This window comes from Hippoglossus stenolepis, chromosome 19 (genome assembly GCF_022539355.2).
Source record: "Hippoglossus stenolepis isolate QCI-W04-F060 chromosome 19, HSTE1.2, whole genome shotgun sequence".
Lineage (NCBI taxonomy): Eukaryota > Metazoa > Chordata > Actinopteri > Pleuronectiformes > Pleuronectidae > Hippoglossus > Hippoglossus stenolepis.
This window is the reverse complement of record NC_061501.1, coordinates 11,629,431-11,649,485: the sequence shown is the minus strand read 5'-3', so window position 1 is coordinate 11,649,485 and position 20,055 is coordinate 11,629,431. Positions and strand designations below refer to the sequence as shown.

General features: G+C 43.6%; 1 protein-coding gene across 2 annotated transcripts in view; it reads right to left on the bottom strand.

Moving 5' to 3' along the window:
- Positions 1–49: 49 nt before the first annotated feature.
- The window catches only part of LOC118098437 (solute carrier organic anion transporter family member 5A1), a 38,871-nt gene continuing 18,865 nt past the window's right edge, over positions 50–20,055 (bottom strand). For both annotated transcript variants that reach the window (XM_035142244.2, XM_035142245.2), the window contains exons 3-10: positions 18,874–19,006; positions 18,570–18,787; positions 12,711–12,875; positions 9,121–9,319; positions 5,916–6,075; positions 5,181–5,422; positions 5,009–5,073; positions 50–3,755 (exon numbers count right to left, since the gene is read on the bottom strand). In XM_035142244.2, the coding sequence (XP_034998135.1) occupies positions 3,298–3,755; positions 5,009–5,073; positions 5,181–5,422; positions 5,916–6,075; positions 9,121–9,319; positions 12,711–12,875; positions 18,570–18,787; positions 18,874–19,006 (1,640 nt within the window). In that variant the 3' untranslated portion in view covers positions 50–3,297. The remainder of the gene's footprint in view (positions 3,756–5,008; positions 5,074–5,180; positions 5,423–5,915; positions 6,076–9,120; positions 9,320–12,710; positions 12,876–18,569; positions 18,788–18,873; positions 19,007–20,055) is intronic.

The following is a 20,055-nucleotide window of genomic DNA, read 5'->3' as shown; positions in this document are numbered from 1 at the left end:
CTCAAGTCTTTTCCCACCACACGACACAACAAATTCAACCAGACGGGTCTTTTCTTTTTTTCCAGTTTTTTTTTAATGACAAATATCAAGTATGCAAGGCGTTTGTAAACCAAGTGTTCACAAACATCCACCGGACTTCTGCTCCCGAGGAACACGAAGCGCTGAGAGCTCGACTTTCTGCTTCTGTCCAGGAAATTCACCTTCAGTTCAAAACGCTGACGAGAGGAGACGTGTGTTAAAGCGAGTTCCACAGTCGACCTGAAGTCTGCATCAGTAGTCGTGCTGATCCAGGACGCTGGATTCCAAAGCAGTAGTTTTACAGTATAGTGAGTCAGACAGCCTTAAGTTTAGATGTCCAACGATCTATGTGACGTTTCAGGAGGATTCTCTAACCTTCCCTGTAAAAAGCAAAGTGTTTAGTTTACCTTATTACAGGAAGAGGATCATCCACAAAAAAACTAATGTTGACCCATCACTATGGGAACAGAGTTTACTATCTCAGAATTCCCAATAAAGTTTTCATGAACATTTTACATTTGTTATGGCGACAATTTGTTTTTCATGAAAACTTTTGAGTGAAATCCTTGTTAATCCTTAGAGTTGTTTTTTAAATAATGTGCCAGAGATTTGTTTTATTAGCAAACTTTCAAAGATTAAAGTGAATTCGTTTGATTTGAATATAAAATGCAGCAGCTTGATTAGATTCCATCCTCCCTCACAACAGAGGAAAATGCTCCCTTAGAGTTTTATTTAACAATTTGCAACAGATTTCATTCAAATCCTCCGTCATCAACAGGAGAGCAACTATATAAACAAATGAAAAGACAATCGTGTTAATTCAGAAAACGGTTTCTCTTGAAATTCTGAGATAATAAACTAGTGAATTCAGAAAAAAGAGGGCAAACATTTTCTTTTCCTCAAGTGAACGCTTCTGCAGCTTTCACCAGTTTAACTCACTCATTCTCCCAGATGTTTGGAGGATCAGAAGAACATCTGTGCATCTGGTGAACGGGATAAAAGTTGAATAAATAAAACTCAGGATATTTTTTGGGCTTTCCCATTATCGCTGGAGTTTCTTTTCAGCGATTACGGAGCAGAAGGAAAGAGAATCATTACAGACAGATAGGAGGATGTTTAGGGTCGCATCAGGTCAGCTTTTAAATCTACTTCATTGTGCAGTCCTCTTAATGGAAAATAATACATTGCAATAACCCCCCCACACCCACACACACACACACACACATAGTATAATCTGAACTCAACCCTGCTCCATGAGAATAATACTGTTCAGGCACCGCGAGACAAATCCAACGTTTAGTTTTTTTTTTGTGTAGCTTAAAGTCTTTATTTTTTCTTTTTACCTACAATGTGGAGGGTTAGTTCATAAATATGCTTCTAACTATGTGTGAGCTCTATAATACGCTTTGTTTGTCAATATTTACACGAGGATCCCTTATAATGAATACGTCATTTGAGGTACTAAGTCACGATTAATACTAAAATTAGTCGCCGCCGTTACCGCGGGAGAAATCTTAACCCGGCAGAAGAAGAAGAAAGTAGAAAGTTAAACTTGGCCAAAAGTGATTAACTTTTAAAATGAATTCACTGCATCGAAATGTTTTATTTGCAAACTTTGAAAAAAGATTAAAAATGAATTCATACGGATTAGAATATAAAATACAGTAACTTTATTGGACTTCTAACCTCCCTCACAAAAAAATACTCCCTAAAATTACTTTTAAATAATATGGCACAGATTTTATTTATTCACTTAATTCATCTAATTTTTTTTTAAACACAGAAAATGGCAAAGTTAACGCGCCTCTTTTCATTTCTTCAATCTTTGATTCAACAGGAGAGCAAATATATCAGATCATTACAATACGACATGAGCCCCGAGTTAAAACCTGGTCTGAGCCAAACACTGAATGTTTGTGTGGAGCTAAAGTTTAGAATTGGATTTAATCACACGGTCTGCAGAGGGAATCAAAGATGGCGGCTCATCTTAAGCTCGGGTACATCTTTGGGAAACTAAAGATCTAAACTCAGTGCAGTGATTAAGTTTAAATAATCCCACGATTTCATTGAGTCCAGCAGGTCTGAGCAACAGAGACATTCACCGGCCTTCACACAATCATCTCTCTGTCCACTAGAGGGCACCAAACACCCAGGAACTGAATTACTGTTAAAAGGTGGTCTCTGTTTTATTTATATCATTTATTCTATTTTAAAGCCTTTAGAATGGACGCACGTTAACAGATTCGTTAAGAGAGCAGATTTTTCTTTTCTCCTTTCCAGTTTTCAGGTTTGTTCACATCTGTAGGACAAACAGTAGCTTCAGCACACGCTCAGAGATCAGATACCGTTCCTGCTGCTTTCTCCTGCTAAATATTACAGTTCACAATAATAACGTAGTATGACTGACAACATGGACGTCAGTAAACGCTGTACCGTTGGTGCTTGTCGGCTTTGAGCTACATGGTTCCCTTGCCAAGGAGAGAAACTGCGACGGCGACTCACGAAAAAACGCTGAGAGAAACGAAGCACGGCGCTGCAGCTCCACTGAGACGACAGTGACTGGCCTCACGTGGCCAGCAGATACCCTGGGAGCTAGCTTTGTATTTGTGTAGTGTACTGGCCGAGGCAGCCGGAGAGGCACTGTTACAAAAAAAGAAAAAAACACATTTGTCATTTCTGGAGATGCAGACGACGCGTGTGTTCACCGGACAAACCAGGAATGGCTCAAATACAAGAGAGGGAGGGTCTGATATGTTCCCAGTTCAGACAGTGAGGAGATGATGAGGTGATGAAGTGAAGTAAGAAGAAGAAGAAGAAGAAGAAGAAGAAGAAGAAGAAGAAAGAGGTACGGATACAGAGGGAGCTGTACAGTACTGAGGAGGACGAGCTGTACACAGGATGTTGCATAGTACAGGTTTGTCTGTTGTGCTTTAGACGCCGTGTTGGTCATGTGACTGAGGTTTGAATGCCCCGCCCTTTCACAGTAGCACCATGTGATGTCTTTGCGTCCTCCGTCCGTCCTTGAAGTGGACGTGTGACCGTCTGATGATCTGCTCAGAGGGAACCTGTCAGTTTCCTGTTATCATACACGGCGATGAGCAGCCCTTTACGTTTGGTGGGCGGGCCTGCGTCTCCGCCTGTCGGTCCTGCAGCAGCGCTGGAGCGCCGCCCTTGTGTCTGATTGGTGTAGAGCAGACAGGGAAGGATGCAGAGACACTAAACAGGAAGGCACATGTCACTATGAACCCCCCCCCCCCCGCAGGGAGGCTTGGCATGCTCTCAGACACGGGCGGAGCCTTTGTGGTGGTGTGGCAAGATGATGGGCGGGGTTATTGCTTTGAGGGCATTGCCGGGGCAACTGAGGCTGCTGTGGCCGCGGTTGAGCAGCAGGGCGGTCGGAGGGTCGGGCCGAGGCGGGATGAACACGGGGCAGGAGCGGGTGCGGGCGTGGCTCTTCTGGCCGCCGGCGTGGCAGATGAGGTCGCTGACGGTGCCCAGCGGAGGCAGGTGCTGGCGCCAGCGCTCGGCCAGGTCCTCCTTGTGCTTGATCGAGTACCAGGTGAGGAAGATGAAGATGAAGCCGACGAACTTGAGGCTGGCGGCCAGGCCAAAGTAGACGAAGCGGAAGGAGGTGACGTCGTACTCCCAGCAGGAGCCGTGCACGCCGCAGTCCTGCTGCCACAGCATGCAGGTGGTGTCGATCACAGCGCCGAAGTAGATGGGCGTGGGGATGTAGGCTGAGGAGAGACAGAGAAGTTTGAATAAGAAAACTTCTGGTCTTTGATTGTTGTTTATCTAGTCATTCATTTTTAATAAAGATAAATACATAAATCCCCACATTCAAAACGTCTGTATACATTTTTTTAAATGCTTGATTTTTGAGTGTGTTGATGAACAATGTTGCCAGACAATGCATAAGATAGAATATTGTGTTAAACCTTTGTAAAGGTTTTGCTTAAAAAGTTCAGAATTATAATCAGTTTGACGTCCCCAGTGCATATTGAATTATTTCCTATTGCTACAAAACAGAAAAGTACTTTTACATTAGCTTTAAACACTGTGCAACATTCTCTATATAGTTTATATTGTGTTTTGTTAAAGCCGAGACACAGAACATGAATGTAGATTGAAAATACTGCAGCATCACCACTAGGTGGCACCATTTACCTTAATAAAGATCAGAGACGGGTCTGATTCTCGTGACTAAATATTAAAAAGACATTTTCAAATATTTGATCCAATACAAAAATACTATTAATTACAGCCTCAAAATTAAATGATTTTAGATTTAATCAGCATCTTTTCATCAAAATGAACAAAAAACAGAAAACAACGTTATTCGTTCATTTGTTATTACAGTGCTGATGTTCATTGCATCCGCTGCTGTAGGTTTATATAATGAGTCAATAATAGCAGATTCAGACAAATTGTTAACTATATAATAACATAAACACAAACTCCCTCCAGACACACACACACACACGTTTGTCCAAAGTGATGTGGCAGCTCTACAGTCACAGTCCCACCAAGCAGATGAGAGACATGTCGGGACAGAGCTTTTTAACCCTCGAGCACTTTTCGGCAGCATCAACACTAAAGTTCACCGAGGACGACGACAACGCTGCATTCCTGCTCTCTGTGAAACTGTCGATGTTTCCAAGGACGAGTGAGGGTACGAACGCAGGAAGTCAAACTGAACTACACTTACAAACAACCTGGAGAAACTTTGAGAAAAGAAGAATCATGAGAAACTGCAACTTTGGGCCAAATCCTTGAGCTGCTCCAGTGGCTATTTAATATACAAATGCAGATTCATTACGTTCACTGAATTATACCCTGTGGGATTTCTGAATAAGTACTAATCTTTAACATCTAATCTTTAGGAACAAAGCTGACTCAACAAAACAAAGGATTTCAAGGGGTTTTATTCTGATTGATAAGATTGCAACAAACTGCGGGTGGTTCTTAATATGAGTGTAAAGGAACTTACCAAGAGTTCGGAGCAGGACAAACTGCATCCCAAGAGCAAAAGGCCTCTCCTGCTCATCAACAGACCTGAGAAAAGACAAAGGTGATGACACACATTCACCAAATTATAAATATGGCAGAGAAAAGGGATAATTAAAAACTTCAGCAGTCAATGGGGTCAGGTGGTCCCTTACCTGAGTGTGACGATGATGGCGGAGGGCTGGGCACAGGCGGTGATGAGCGTGACGATGAAGAGGAAGATGAGGAAAGGGATGAGCGTGTTGCAGGTGCGGTCGCACTTCCCCGACACGGCGTAGCCATTCTCGTTCAGGTACGTTTTGACGATGACCAGCTGCAGCTGGTTGACCTGCCCGCCGGAGGACGGCGTGATGACCTGCCGGCTCTGCACGCAGCCGCAGTCCGTGTAGTTTCTGATCTGTAGTCACAAACAACACGAGTCAATCTCCACTCACACTACGTCCCTTAAAAAGACTACGATTATTGTAGTGTAACGCAAACAAACACACAGACACACAAACAGACTGGGTGGCACCGGCCCTGTGTCGCAGTCAGTGATCCGGACGAAGAATCTAGACATTTACTTTCCTCGTGTTGTAATAACTTCCTGTCTGACATTGTTGTGGAGTCGGACACTTCCTGTACTTTCAGAGCTCCGGGAGGAGAACGTACAACAACGGCTCTTTGTGTCTCCAAAATGATTTGTGTGCAAATTCTCCAAAACCATTTTCAACAGTCATTTCTTTTTCTATTGCATCTGATCCATGAATTGATTTGGTCCAATTATTTATTTGACAGGAAAACAAAAAGGAGCGTGAGTGGAGCGAGAAGGTGAATGAGTGTTTCTGTGTGTGTGTGTGTGTGCGTGCGTGCGCGTGTGCGTGCGCGTGCGTGTGCGTGCGTGAACTCACCCCGGTGGTTTCATTGCCCACGGTGCTGCATCCAGCCAGACAGGGGTTGAAGTAGGTGATGCCGTCGGAGCCGCAGACAGGAGCGTACTCGTGGATCCTGCAGCCACAGTTCACGTTGCAGCTTCCCGTCAGGTTCCTGTGGGTCATCGTCAGGGTCGGCCTGAACAGACGGAGACAGTGTCGAGAACGAGGAGGATCAGTCATACGCAGAACGGACAATAATTCGGCTGATACTTCTGCACCATTGTGACATAACAATGCCCCACATTTGCATAACGCACGGCATCTAGTCCAACAAAGCCAGGTGAAGCGAGAGCAGAGGCCGAAAGCAGCTGACCAATCACAACAGAGAGGCTTTCCTGGGAGGGGGGGAGGCTTTAAAGAGCCAGGAGCTAAAACCAAGTGTTTCAGACAGAGGCTGAAAAGAGGAGCTGCAGCAACGGACAGTGAGAAGAAAGTGATGCTTTCTGAACATTAGCGCATTTAAACCTTTTCAATTTCTTTGAAAATGATGAACCTGAATTTGAGCATCATGTCTCCTTTAAACATGATTTTGTCACTTACATGTTCGTTTCTATTCAAAGAATCTACAGCACAGACCATTTATCTCATTTGTTTGTATTTTTTTCGTATTTCAGCTGAGACACTACATGCTTCTTTATAACTAAATCTATTTGTTAACAGACAAGGTTGTTGTTCTTTTTTAATTTACACTGTGGAGATGTATTTTCACAAAGATGCTTTGTCAGCGATTGCCAGAGGCAGGACATTTTCTGTAGGAGCGTTTATTAATTTTATAAACATTAATTTATACGATGTACATCTCCCTCCCCCCCCCATGGCCATGCTGTGGTGGCAGCACACCATTTAGTTCCAGTAACACTGAATCCACATCTGTGGTGTCACATTCTACACTAAACTTCCCATAAAACCCCAAACTACCTGCTGCAAAGAGCGTAATACTTGAAGTGTCCCCACTTCACTTCCCTGCACAGCATCACTCCATAAAGTTTTGTTACAGCAGGAAAAAAGGCAGAGTTAATCGTTAAGAAATAGGAAAATGTATATAAAGTGTATATAAAGTGATACTGCACATTAATCTGCTGCACATAATCCTTTGAACTAGTTTTAATCTGGCCCCCCCACTAGTTTGTGATGTGTGATGATAGAAGGATGAGGGGTTGAGGAAGTGACACCTCCAGTGGCTCAACAGCCAGTGTGGGAACAGTCACTCTAAGCAAAACAGCCCATTAGCTTTCGTCTGAACCAGGAGCAGTGAAGCGAGTCCTGGGTTTTCTCTGGGAGGCTTCGCCCCGACAACACAACAGCCAGGGCGCGCGCGCACACGCACACACACACACACACACACACACACAGAGAGAGAGAGAGAGATGGGATCTTTATCTTAGAAAGCTTCTAATTTAATAATGTGTCTGAGGTGATTATTTGTGAGTAGTAACCACGGCCAAAACTGAAAAACACATCCTGCTAAAATCACTGGACCATCATTTTTCACAAGACCATAAAGTGAAACTCTGCCTTGTTTTTATATTGGTCATCAGGGGGGAAGTACATTTGGGCTTGTCCTGACATAACAGTGTCACATGCCAGTTGCTCCGTGTGTGTGTGCGCCTGTGTGTGAGCCTGTGTGTGTGTGAGCCTGTGTGTGTATGTGAGCCTGTGTGTGTGTGATCATCAGCCTTGCTGGAGTTGTGGGCTCACTGCACTGATTGCACATGTCCTTTTCCAGGCTAAACCCCGGCCCTTGCTGAACCCTCCAGATGTCGTCGGAGTGCACAGACTGCGCTGGATAAAAAAACCAAAATGCGGAGCCAAGGGAGCGAGCGGCTTAATGCGGTTTAGCACTGAACACAATGAACAAGGACAGTATCGGCTAAAAAGAAAAATCTATGTTGAAGGTTTTTTCAAGAACAAAGATTATAGTTTGCAAACGGACCAAACAGCTACATACCAGCTAAACTTTGTTTTAGCACCTATTCAAGCATATTTCATAACTTGGTATGATCATGGCGCTGAAAGGGTTGAGGACGCTTTTGTCCGCGGCCTGTCAGCGGGGGAGAGCCACGTCTAGACTGGACTGTGAGTACAGATGAGTGACACAAAGGGTGGGCTTGGGCTAAACATTCCTCATGTGGGTGTTACCAGCCACTAGTGACCAGTGCGGTTGATAATGAGGAGCCCCACGGGCTCACACGGTCTCGTTGACCCCTCCATAAACAGCGGCTCAAACAAAGAATACAGTTATCAGGGGGTCAGCTACGGGACTTAAAAGGCCACGCTGGCTATTTGGCAAATAATCGCTTTGATTAGCTTTGTTATGTGAAGAGTACATTTCCCAGAGGTTCAGCAGTTTCACCCTCAGGTGTTTCGTCAGATTCCGAGATGATGTGCACGGTTTACTCATAAAGTAAAAAGGTCCATCATCAAGTATTTCAACACCACCAAGGAGGAGATTGAAGGGATTTCTATTAAATTTGGTGGAAGGATGTGTTTGTTATCACATTGCAGTGTCTCATGCTTCACCCGGGGTCACTCCACGCCTGCTGCATCCACGTGTCCGTCTGTGGGGACTGCGTGTGCCAACAGACGTCCGCTGCACATTTCTGTCCGCAGGGCTCACACATCGGACGTCTGATAGCTGCTGATGTGGTGTCGAGCAGCAGCTTCAGAAATAGAGGTGGCAGCGTGATTCACCGGAGCCACAGGAGCAGATGCCAGCGTTGCTAATTAATTACTTGCACTCCCAAACACAACGCCACAACACATGAGGATGATGGGAGCGCTGACAGTCTCCCAGACCCACACCCACCTCCTCTGTGTGTGTGGGGGTGTTTCAGACACAACTTCCAATGCAGTAGAAGGTCTTTTTTTAAATAAAACAAAACAAAACAAATGTATAACTGTACCTCCAAGTACAGTCTTGGAATATAGTCTTGAAAAATGACAAAGACAGACATTTGTGTTTGCTCACACAGGATCTTGAGTTCAGTCCGTGATAAGATGATATGATCAAAACGGAAGCTAGAATGTAACTTAGTAGAGCAAATACCTCCCCCAAGGCTTAACAGTCTCTTTAAATTCAATCAAACTGCACCTAATTTACACAGGCATAGATATATGTTCTCTCAATGTTCCTGAGTTTTCATCTATGATCACATTTGTCTATTGGCACAAGTGTCCTCACCCAGTGGTGTACGGTATGTTGATGCCTCCCAGGTTGATGCTCTCGCAGCCCACTATGAAGAGCGTGGAGAAGCAGAGCAGGGACACCCCGCTGCAGATCATGGCCAGCTTGGCCGACTCTCTGGCTCCGAGCTTCAGCTTCTTGATGATGTAGCCCCCCAGCACGATGCCCACGCCGGCGCTGGGTACAATGATCAGACCTGTGACAGGGATCAGAGAGAACAGGAGGGGGTGAGATGGAGGAAACACTTCAGACAGAAATAGAACTGACTCCTGACAGAACGTTAACACTTCATTAATTTATAACTGTAAAACATGACAGAGCAATACGCTTGTGATCTACACCAGTTAAAGTGGTGTAGTAACATGAATAATAATGAACATGTCGCGCTTTTGTATAAACGCTTGTCTTGTTGGACATGGATGCATGAAAAAGACGCATCAATCTCGAGAAATAATGTTTGAAAAAAAAGAAAGACACCAGAAAATGGCTTTGCTGTCGGGGTGAGACCAGGCTATGCTGGGGGTCCACCAGTGAGTAATTTCAGGCTGTTGTAGCCCAGCACACGTGCTCTCAGTCCACTCGAGCTAGTCTAATTGACAACATGAAGAAAGGCAAAGCTAGCTGCTGGCAAGCTGGGCCGGTGGGGTGGGGGGGGGTTATCGGGCAGGAGTGACGGCTCAGGGAGGCTGCACACGGCGGCCCATGAACCCAGCTACGGGCACTTACAGCTGGGAAACGAGCAAGATGAGGTCAAGTCAGTGGTGGGGGGTGGTGGGGGTGGGGGGTTGTCAAAGACAGGATGAGCAGAGATGTGATCCAAGTACACAGAAATGTCATCTGGCTTCTCTGTGTGTGTGTGTGTGTAGAACATGGAGAGAGGGCAAGAGATGGAGATAGAAAAAGTGTCTCTCAGAATACGCCCAGTGAGAGCCAAGCATCAGACAGCTGTAGCATAATATTATCCTGTAATGCATGTTTTCTCTACTAAAACCTTGTGCTTTCTGAAGGATTAAACATATACACGGCCAAACCAGATATCATATCACAGTGAGATAAGGCACGCGCACACACACACACGCACTGTTACGTCGTGTTAAATGCCACATGAGTGATTTACACGTTTTATCTGGATTAATAGCTATGCTGTCATTATGAAATGATTTATCTGCTAAGTGTGTGCATGTCAGAGATCCTCTAGGACAAACTTCAGTGTGGCTCACGATTATCAACTGCAGCTTTTGGACAGAAGAGACAGAATGAAACAACAGAGGAATAAGAGAAAAGTAATAAGAAAAGGGGACAGAGGCTGAGATGAGGAGCAGCCACAGCATGTGGGGAAACTGCAGCTGAGGGAGGCCTGTGGTACGATACAGTGATATTTCTCTAGCAGCATCTAATGAGCAGGCAGCGGTGGCAGCTCTTTAACTGAGCATCATACACACTAAACAAGGTGGTCATTTGCGAGGTTCTTATTTATTTTATTTTGACATCTTGGCGGTGTTTTTATGGTTTCTATTCCCTGTCCGTGTCAGCCAGGAATATTGCTGTTCTCACATTTATAGCTCGTAAAGCACAGAAAGAAAACAAATGCATCGCTTCATGTGCAGCTCAGAACTTTTCTCAAAAAAGACCAGACTGACTGCAAATATGGGCTCCAGTGATTTATTGGTTGGCAAACAAAATCAGCAGATACCTATATACTGTATGTATGATATAAGTCATGTTTGCAGATGTGCGCCAATATGAAAACCTTTATTTTATAGAATAAGTAATGCATAAAAGATCTTCATTTATGTTCATATTTCCTAATTGAACTTCTATATATTTGGTTAGATTGGTTTTCTTTTAGTTATTTATAATAAGGTTTATGATTAAATTGCAAAATATTGAACCATATTTTTTTCTCCAAGGAAAACGAAGATGTCATTGAAACCATAGTGAATTAGATTAGATAGAATGGCACTAAATCCAAACTTTATTAAACCCTATTGACCTTATTTGAAAACAAACTATTATTTTGTAGAAGCCAAAGCACTGGTCTTATAAAAACTGTTCCTACGACCATCGGGGAAAAGTTGGTCGGTCCATCTGGACGCTCTGTGCTCTCATCAGCAGGAGGAACCGCTCCTCTTCCTCTCCCAGCAGCTTGGCATCATTTGGGTAACCATGGCAACCACGCCACCCATTTGCCCTTACCCTTGTATCCTGGCAACAGGCAGATGAGATGAGGCAATGGCATTGTGTATGTGGGGGTGTGTTTACGTACGTGTGGGTAGAAACAACCATATGTTAGCCAGCACACACACACACACACATTTATATGCTTTCAAAGCTATAATTGAGTTTTCAATCAGTCCTTTCTGTAATAATCCTGATAGCAGATTATTTGTGTATTAGCACCACTGGCTCAGACAAGACTCAAGGATTAAGCTGGTTTCTTTGTACACCCTACATATGTGCTGCACACATTCCAGGCAGAGCAGAGAGACGTGTGTGTGTGTGTGTGTGTGTGTGTGTGTGTGTGTGTGTGTGTGTGTGTGTGTGTGTCGGCACATGACCGCATCATGATGAATGTGTCTCCTGCAGTCAACAGAGATTTGTGTGTTACAGTCAGGGGATGTAAAGGAAGCTCATCAGTGAGTCAAAGTCTGTGAGACTCCATGACTCATATCGCTGAATCAATGTCCGCACGAGGACAGCTGAAGACAAATGTGATCTTAAATTGATACGGACTAATGGTGCATACAGCTCCTGCTGATGTATCTTTTAGAACCTGGTCAAGGATCAGGTCCCAATGGATGACCGTTTAAAAAAAGCAATACATACATTAAAATAATATTTTTCTACAACTAATACATGTCAATACTTTACATCCTTTGAATTGATTCTCACAAGAATAATGATATATTCACTGTTTTTAATAGAAAAATAAATCTATTATTTTTCAAACGCTGTAAACAAGGGTAACACAATTTAATTTACATTTTGCTGAGAGCAGTTTTGCCTAATTGATTTGACACTTCACACATTTTCAGGGACAATTCAATTAACCCACGAGAAGGCAACTAAAAACACCTACTTCCTCCACTAGGTTTGCTCATTTTAAATAATAATAATTGTTTACCTAAAGATGATCTAATTTTCTCGGTCCAAAACTGAACTGCTTTTACACTCGTGGATTATGCAATTGTTTTTAACATCTTTATTTTTATTAGATTATTATTATTAATAAGTCAGTTCCTGCTAGTTCCTGCTTTTGAAATGGGAGTATTGGCTACTTTTACACAGTTTATATCATTACATGCAGCTACATGGTATCATCGCGCCCCTCTGCATTGTTTTCAACCAACATTTATATTTTACTTTATTGCTCATTGCACGTGTTAAAGAATCGCTCATCATCAGTTCCCACACATCCTTGGTGGCAGCCCACAGGGGACAGAGACGCCACTGACTCACAAGACAATTAAAATATATCCGTGAAGAATTTTAATAACACACACGCGCAGCTGTGGAGGCGTGAAGCATTTCACACCCAACTCTTTACAGTCATGATGATGCGGTGACGGCAACAACGAGAGACTTACCGGTGTAGATGCTGGCGTTGGAGGCGGGGATGCCAAACTGAGACTCGATAAACTTTGGAATGAAGGTGATGAAGGCGGTGACGATGGCACACTCTGCCGTGTAGGACAGGCTGACGAACAGGAAGGTCACGTTGCTGAGGATCCTCAGTGCTGCCTTGGGGAGGTCTGGGGAGGGGTACATGACAGAGCCCCTCATTAGTATGCTGCTGTAATTAACACACAGCCAGTCTCTTAATTTGTCAATCACTCCCACACAAACTGAACTCGGTGGAATCATCTTGCCGGAAAAACGTAATTAACCTGTAACCCAAATAAAACTTGTATAGTAATTACATAGTGAGGTAAAAAATAGAGTAAAGTTAACAGCATCTTTAAATGCCACTGAAACACACATAAACACACGCTCACATTCAAACATGCACTCAGCCATGTCTCATTACATCTGGATAAATATCCTTGTTTCACACATGAATGCAGACGCAAACAAGACACAAACATGCAGGTGCTCTTCTCTGCAAAACACTTTCAGATAATTTATGAACACAATCTAAACATTAACAGCGCATTTTTAATTACTCATCTGTGATTATTGTGGCCTGAAATCCTGTCAAGCCATTTGCTCCATAGCTGTACGATGCAAGTACATATGTGGATCATGTGGTTTTTGTGCCGCAGGCGCAAAACAAACCATCTCTGCAAATCTAGCCTGAATGCCATCACCCTTGTTTCATCACAACAAGGGCAAACATGCCCTTTACATGTACTTGAGGACGGTGTCCATACGAGTCGGTCGCCATGATGCAGAATGCCCTCTGCTCCTGTCACTCAAAAGTTACGTTGTCGAACTTCGAGTACATTACTGTTACTGGGCAGATTGAAACAACTTCTTCAGTGTCTTCGGCACAGGCTGGAAGAGCAATTGATCGCAGAGATACCGCTCAGATGTCACTTCCTCTTCATCGGACGAAAAGCAGTGCAGAATTATTTTCCTTAACAGGAGCTAATCGGTATCAGTATCTCGGGCAGATGTTTGCTGTCATAGCAACATAGCTCTCATTGTCCTCCTGAAACATGACATCACCCTTGATCCATAAACTCTGTAACATGTCAACAAAAGGATATGGCCAATAAATAAATAAATAAAATTATGCTGAAAGTGGCGCAAATTAAAAGTTTTTAATCCGAGAGTTGCGGTAGAAATTTACAGCAAATTAATATGGTTTCAACAGCAGCTGCTCACGCCTCCCATTTGCCATAGTTTCTAACATACAGATATCTGTAACGAAATTTCGCCAGGTCAAAGCTGTAATTCAAGATATGTGTAATTACATTTTGACTCGGTAGAACAAAATTAAAGATATTTCCAATTTATCTCTAATCTAAATTTATTTCAAGTTATCAATAACTGGACAATAGATATGTCCAATTAAATGATGACAATTCCAGTTTGAAATATCTATATTAATATTAAGATATCTTTCAAACTTATAGTTCAAACTTAATTAAAGATATCTAAAAAGGACAACGTCGATATCTTGAACTGATGTGAATTATAGATATCATAAAATCTCATGAAAAATGCCTTTTGCAATTTGACCTTGTGTCCATGGACGAACCCGAGGACTTGTATGCAATCAAAGTGATACGGCAAACATGTAAAAAATGCACGTCTGCATGTTTTATATCAGAATGCCAAACCTCTATCAACACCCGTCCTTTCTGTAAACTATCACCTCATGGGGCTCTGAGGCATGTGCACCAGACTTTTGAAGACTTGTTTTCTGTATATTTTGTGCCTCGCATGAGAAAAGTTCTCCCTCTGACGTCCTTGCCAGAAATACAAGGTTGCAGAAAACACTGTTCTCCGGTCACTGGTGCATAAAATCTCCTGCATCTCAACAAGGCTGAGGTATAGGATTTCAGGAACAGTGTGACAGAATGGGGATCTCTGCAGTCCACAGGGACCTCAGCTTCAAGCCGCCGCTTTACATGAGGAGGAGGGAGCTCATGTAGTTTGGCCCTGATTACTATGGGATGTCCTGAGGAAGATCCAGGACATGCTGCAGGGACGTCATCTCCAAACTAGCCCTGAGCTGGAGTCAGCTGCAGGTGTAGTAGATGTTTGGTGTGTTCCGTTTCCCTGTTTACATCCAGGACCATAACACCGATGCCCAAAAAAGGTATTGGACTGAAAAATCTAATTATTCATATAATACTAACAAAAAACACGGCTTAAATGATTCATAATTTCAGACGAAAGAACCCAGAAGCCAGGAGAGGTCCCTTGATCAAAAAATATTATATTATAATTATTACTTAAAGAAGCAAGGTCACTTGTGTACCCGCGCAGCTGCTTTATTCAAATTAATCTCAACTATGGCGTCAGAGAAACTTTGTGTTGACTACCCTTGACCTCGACTGTCTGTGGGATGAAAGATGGAGGACGGCAACAAAAAGAAGCGTTTTACAGACTTTCTCAGGAAAATATTAGTCAAATACATTTCATCGTGAAAGTCTCACTCTTTTGTTCCTTATCTGCAGCCCGTTCTCTCTCTCGCTGTTAATCTGTGTGGTCTTTCATCGGCTCCACACACACAATACAACATTCAACGTTTGGCCTCGACCATTTATCGGAGCACAAAGTTGGTATCTCTCGAAAAATTGTCCATTTATCGTGTTTGAGTGAGTGAGCGTGAGGCAGATATTATTACAGTCATAAGGGCATCATGGGAGCTTTGTTTGGCCACAAAGCTGAGAAAGAACAAAAGAAAAAGCAGGAAGTGGATCATTATCGCCTTTTATTGGGGAGGTTATTATAAAGCTGGCCGGTCTAACTGACTGGCACGCTGCCTTGACTCGGGGATAGTCGTCCCAGCGCTAATTCAGCTAATCTTGTTGTAGGTGGGGAATTGTTAGCATCTGTCAGTGTTATCCCAGATCAAAAAGGTAGGGACAGAATAGCGATGCTAATTATTTCATTCCTGGGGACTTGGGCTGTAATCTTGTCGGGGGGGGGCAGATGGCGAGGTCCTGTCGACGTCGACAGCAGCTGCTCTCTATCAGACAGACCACTGGCTCGCAGTAGTTGCCACACTTGCCATTTTATTAGCGAGAATTTATTTTATGACTGGGTTGAGTTGTTTCAACCATCTGCTCTCTTTTAGTGGAGACGGGTCATAATACACATCATACGAGTGCTGTTACGACCCACGATGCTGGAACAGTGTACGCTAAGAGTTTTTATAGACTTAACTCTACTAGTGCTGAACTGATAAGTATTTTGATCAGTTCATTCTGTGTGTGTCACTGCAGGGAACAAACTGGAATCACTTTTAGGGATTGTAACCTATTGATTGTTATGATAGATGACAGATTGATTTCTGACAATGACTGAGATTGATCAAGAAACTGTATTAAATGGATTGGTCACATCATGACTGATCGTCAATCTGCCATGTTTGGTATCAGCATTGATCCTGATCTACCGCAGCAGATCGGTGCATCCCAGAGCCCATCGGCTATCGTCTGGTGATGAATGAGCCTCTGGGGGCAACAACCAATATTTGGGGATTCCCGTCTTCCAATTGTTTACAGTCAGACTAGCAACGTGAAACCGGAGAATGGACTTGGAGTTGAGAGACCACATCCACAACAATAATTTCTCTGGGTGTTTTAGGTCCAGATGTCATTTAGGCTCATCCCTTATTAACAGCTATCTACATATGTTACATACATATTTAAAAAACTGATAGCTGATGCATTTCGGTCAATTTGTCCCTCCTCTTTGATCTCCACTCAGCACAGCAATCAGCTATTATAAATAAATATGATTGTGATAAACAGTATGTGGCTGCAGTTATAAATCTATACCAGCTTAAATTCAATGAAATACAAAGTTCAAGAAACGCTACTCTTTGCTTTCACGCAGCTGTTGACCAAGGTCTGGGACATTCCATAATCAGTGCATCCCTCTGATGTGTAGGCAATTTTTTTCAGTGTTTGCTTGCATTCTGAAGGTAAAAAAAAACAACATGCTTGCTGAAAACAGACACTTTCTGTGCGGCGTATCTTTCACCAAAAGTGCTGAATTAGTGCTGTAAACACACAAACCTCGATAGAAGGACATGCACAGCACTAACACACATTACAGATCCAAACGCTGAAGTGCCTGCGTCCGCAGAATTGGCCGTAGTTTGCACAATAGCCTAAAACATCCTGTTGGGACGAGTCGAACAGCAGGAGAGATAGCAGAGACTGAAGAGGCTTTAATGCATTCATAGTTTATCTGTTTTCCTCTCTCTGAGACTAAATCCTGTCTGCATTGCTGTGGGATACACACACAAGCATAAATTTATGATTATGCACTCATTTAAATACATGTCAGAATTCATGATAGTTATTTCTTCCTGTGATGAAGAGTGCGAGCGCAAACACGCATGCCACTGTTTTCGCTCTGCTGCTCGGTCTGTCTGCTCCGGTGCGTGGAAACGTGACTGAACTCCCCCGAGAGCTCATTTAAGAGAGCGAGAGAGATAGCTGTCTGCCGGAGAGAGAGAAAAAACGAGACGAGAGATAACTGGGAAACACTGGAGCAGGCTCATGGGCTCATCCAGCGGGCTCTCCCACAGAAAACTAGGAGATTCCTGGCGTATCTGGCTCAGAGATGACATTAAAGAATGTATCGATGCACAGAGGAGCATAAGTACAAGCAGTTACTTTATCAAACACCATCTCCAACTTTCAGGATTTTTTTCTATATTTTCTCTAGCCGAAGGAGGCATGAGCACAGTGTCATGGTGCAATTTATATCGATATCTAAGGATGACACTTCTCCACTTCCCACCTTTGAACAAACATGAAGCTAAAGTACTGCAGGAAATGGAGCCACAATCTTGCACTTCTTATGTTATTTGGAACCAGAGTGTGCACAGTAGTGATGACATGTGGTAGCACAGAATCAAGGTCCCACAAAAACACATGTCAACCAATCTCAAGTCTAATGTCAACTGTCAATCGTGAAGTTTCAATTTGCTTTTAAAGCATCAAATAACTAACAGTCTATGGTCCAGACTTATATGACATTCATAGTGCAGCCTCAAAAGAAATCCAATAAAAGGTATTACTGTAATATAATCATATTTAGTATATGAGATCTTGAGTTATGGCCAACGACATGTGAGGTTACGGTAATCTTGACCTTTGACGACCAGATTCTAACGCATCCATCCTTGAGCCCAAGTGGACAAGTGCCAGATGCAGTGAAATACCTTCCAGGGATTCCTGATATATTTCATTCACAAGAATGGGATGGAGCAGAGGTCACAGTGACCTTGACCATTGATATGTAACCACTAAAATCTAATCACTTCATCCTCCACCTTTTTACCAAACAGGAAGACATGCCCTCCCTCCTGCGTTCTGTAGATATCGTCTTCACAGGAATGAGACAGATGGACGACTGAAAAACAGAATTCCTCTGGGCATTGCTATCAAAGTGTGGGGGCATGAAAACATTCTGTCCTTTACTTAGAGGCAAGGTTGCGAAGCCAAAACACCAAGTATCCGTTCATTCAGTCAGGTAAATAGAAGCCACTTGGCAGTAAACCTGTCCATGTTTACAGTGAATTACTTGCTTCATTAGGCAACTGTGTGGACAACCGCTTCCATCATCAATCAATAACACCTTTACAGCAGATCTCGATGGAGCTTCCACGTTTAGATAAGGTGACTAATCCCAGCCATTGATTGGATTATGGGCCATTTGTACATCAATATTTCTCAGTTCCTTTATGTAAGGAACTTGTAAACACCCAGGGGTCCACATGTGGAGGAGAAAGGCTGATTTAATCTCTTCCTCACCTTTGATGTCCTTCCCAAAGCCCATGGAGGAGGTGACTTTCTGGCCTTTGCTGCTGGACTTCTCCTTCATCACGTCATCGTCGCTGGACACGTCACCGGGCGAGCCGATCTTTTTCTTCTTCCTCTTTTTGTGGCGAGGAGGCAGCTTTTTGGGGAAGGCAAACATGGGGAAGATGACCAGCAGCATGGCAACGGAACACAGGAGAAAGCCACTCCACCTGAAAGGAAGTCGCAGTAAATAGGTTTTGAGGCAAATAGAGACATGAGTAAACACGCAGTCATACAGATGCATGTGCATAATTACCAGTTGCCAACAAAGCGAGGGTCACTCTGGTCGATGTTCACGACAGTTTTGGGGTCGACGTAGAAGCCGATGAGGACGCCACCCAGCAGGTAGCCAGCTGCAGGTCCCAGGGCGCCCATCACATACATGATGGCTAAAAAAAAAAAAAAAAGAACAAAACACAATTAGGAACTTCAATCAATAACCTGCATGTTTTTCCACTTTCCTCATTAATGCTCTTAAAGACCCACGGTTGAAATCAAACATGCGGAAACTGTCAGAACACCTGCTCTGAGATCAGTGGGAGCCCTGAGGTCATTACCCAAAGCTTTTGAAGAATCTCTAACAACCGACCTGAAAGCTCCTGAGGTCTCACTTTGACCCGAGGGCACCCCCGCAGCTCACCCGCACCAGCCGACCACAGAGCGAGTGGGAGGCGAACCATTAACCCGCGGGGTCTCTCAGATCGCCACTGGGGAGAGCCAATCACACTCCGTCACTTTGCCACAGGAAGGGAAAAACTCATTAAAGTTAGATAACCTCAGTTGGACGAGTGGAAAAACCTCCTGCGGACATCCAGCGGAGACGTGAGTCAAAGCCATTTACTGGCTGTAATCAGGGGGCAAACTTTCTATAATTACACCTGGAACATCGCCGCGAGTCATGAAGGGTGCGGGTGCATGCGTGACCGTGGAGAGGGATTGGCTCTTTATGGTGCGTGTGTACGTGTGTGTGTGGGCCTACGCATCGAGAGGTTTCTATGAATGAAAATTCTCACAAGTAGAGTTTGCAGATCTTCTCTTTTTTACTGGGAAACAAAGCTACGAACCACATGCTCCAGTCTCTCTTTCACAAACACGCACACACGAAACAAAATGTCCTTGCCCTTCTACGTGTCCATTTTAAATGCCACATTGTCGGATGCTGGCAGCAGTGTGTGCACACGTGTTTGTAACGGCCTGTGTCTGTCAGCAGGGACGCCAGGTGTGTCCAAAGTAGACAAACACTCAAAATGTCTAATCTCTCTCTTAAATCCAGAGAATTTTTCTCTGCCAGATTACATAACTAACGCACATGGACAAGCTAGTTGTTTCCCAGAATGGAAGCTCCAAAGCCGTTTCCTCTCAGTCTGTTTCACCAAATGGTTCAGCTGCCACGGCAACATTTGCATTCTACACAGTTACATCCCAAGTGGCTTGGGTC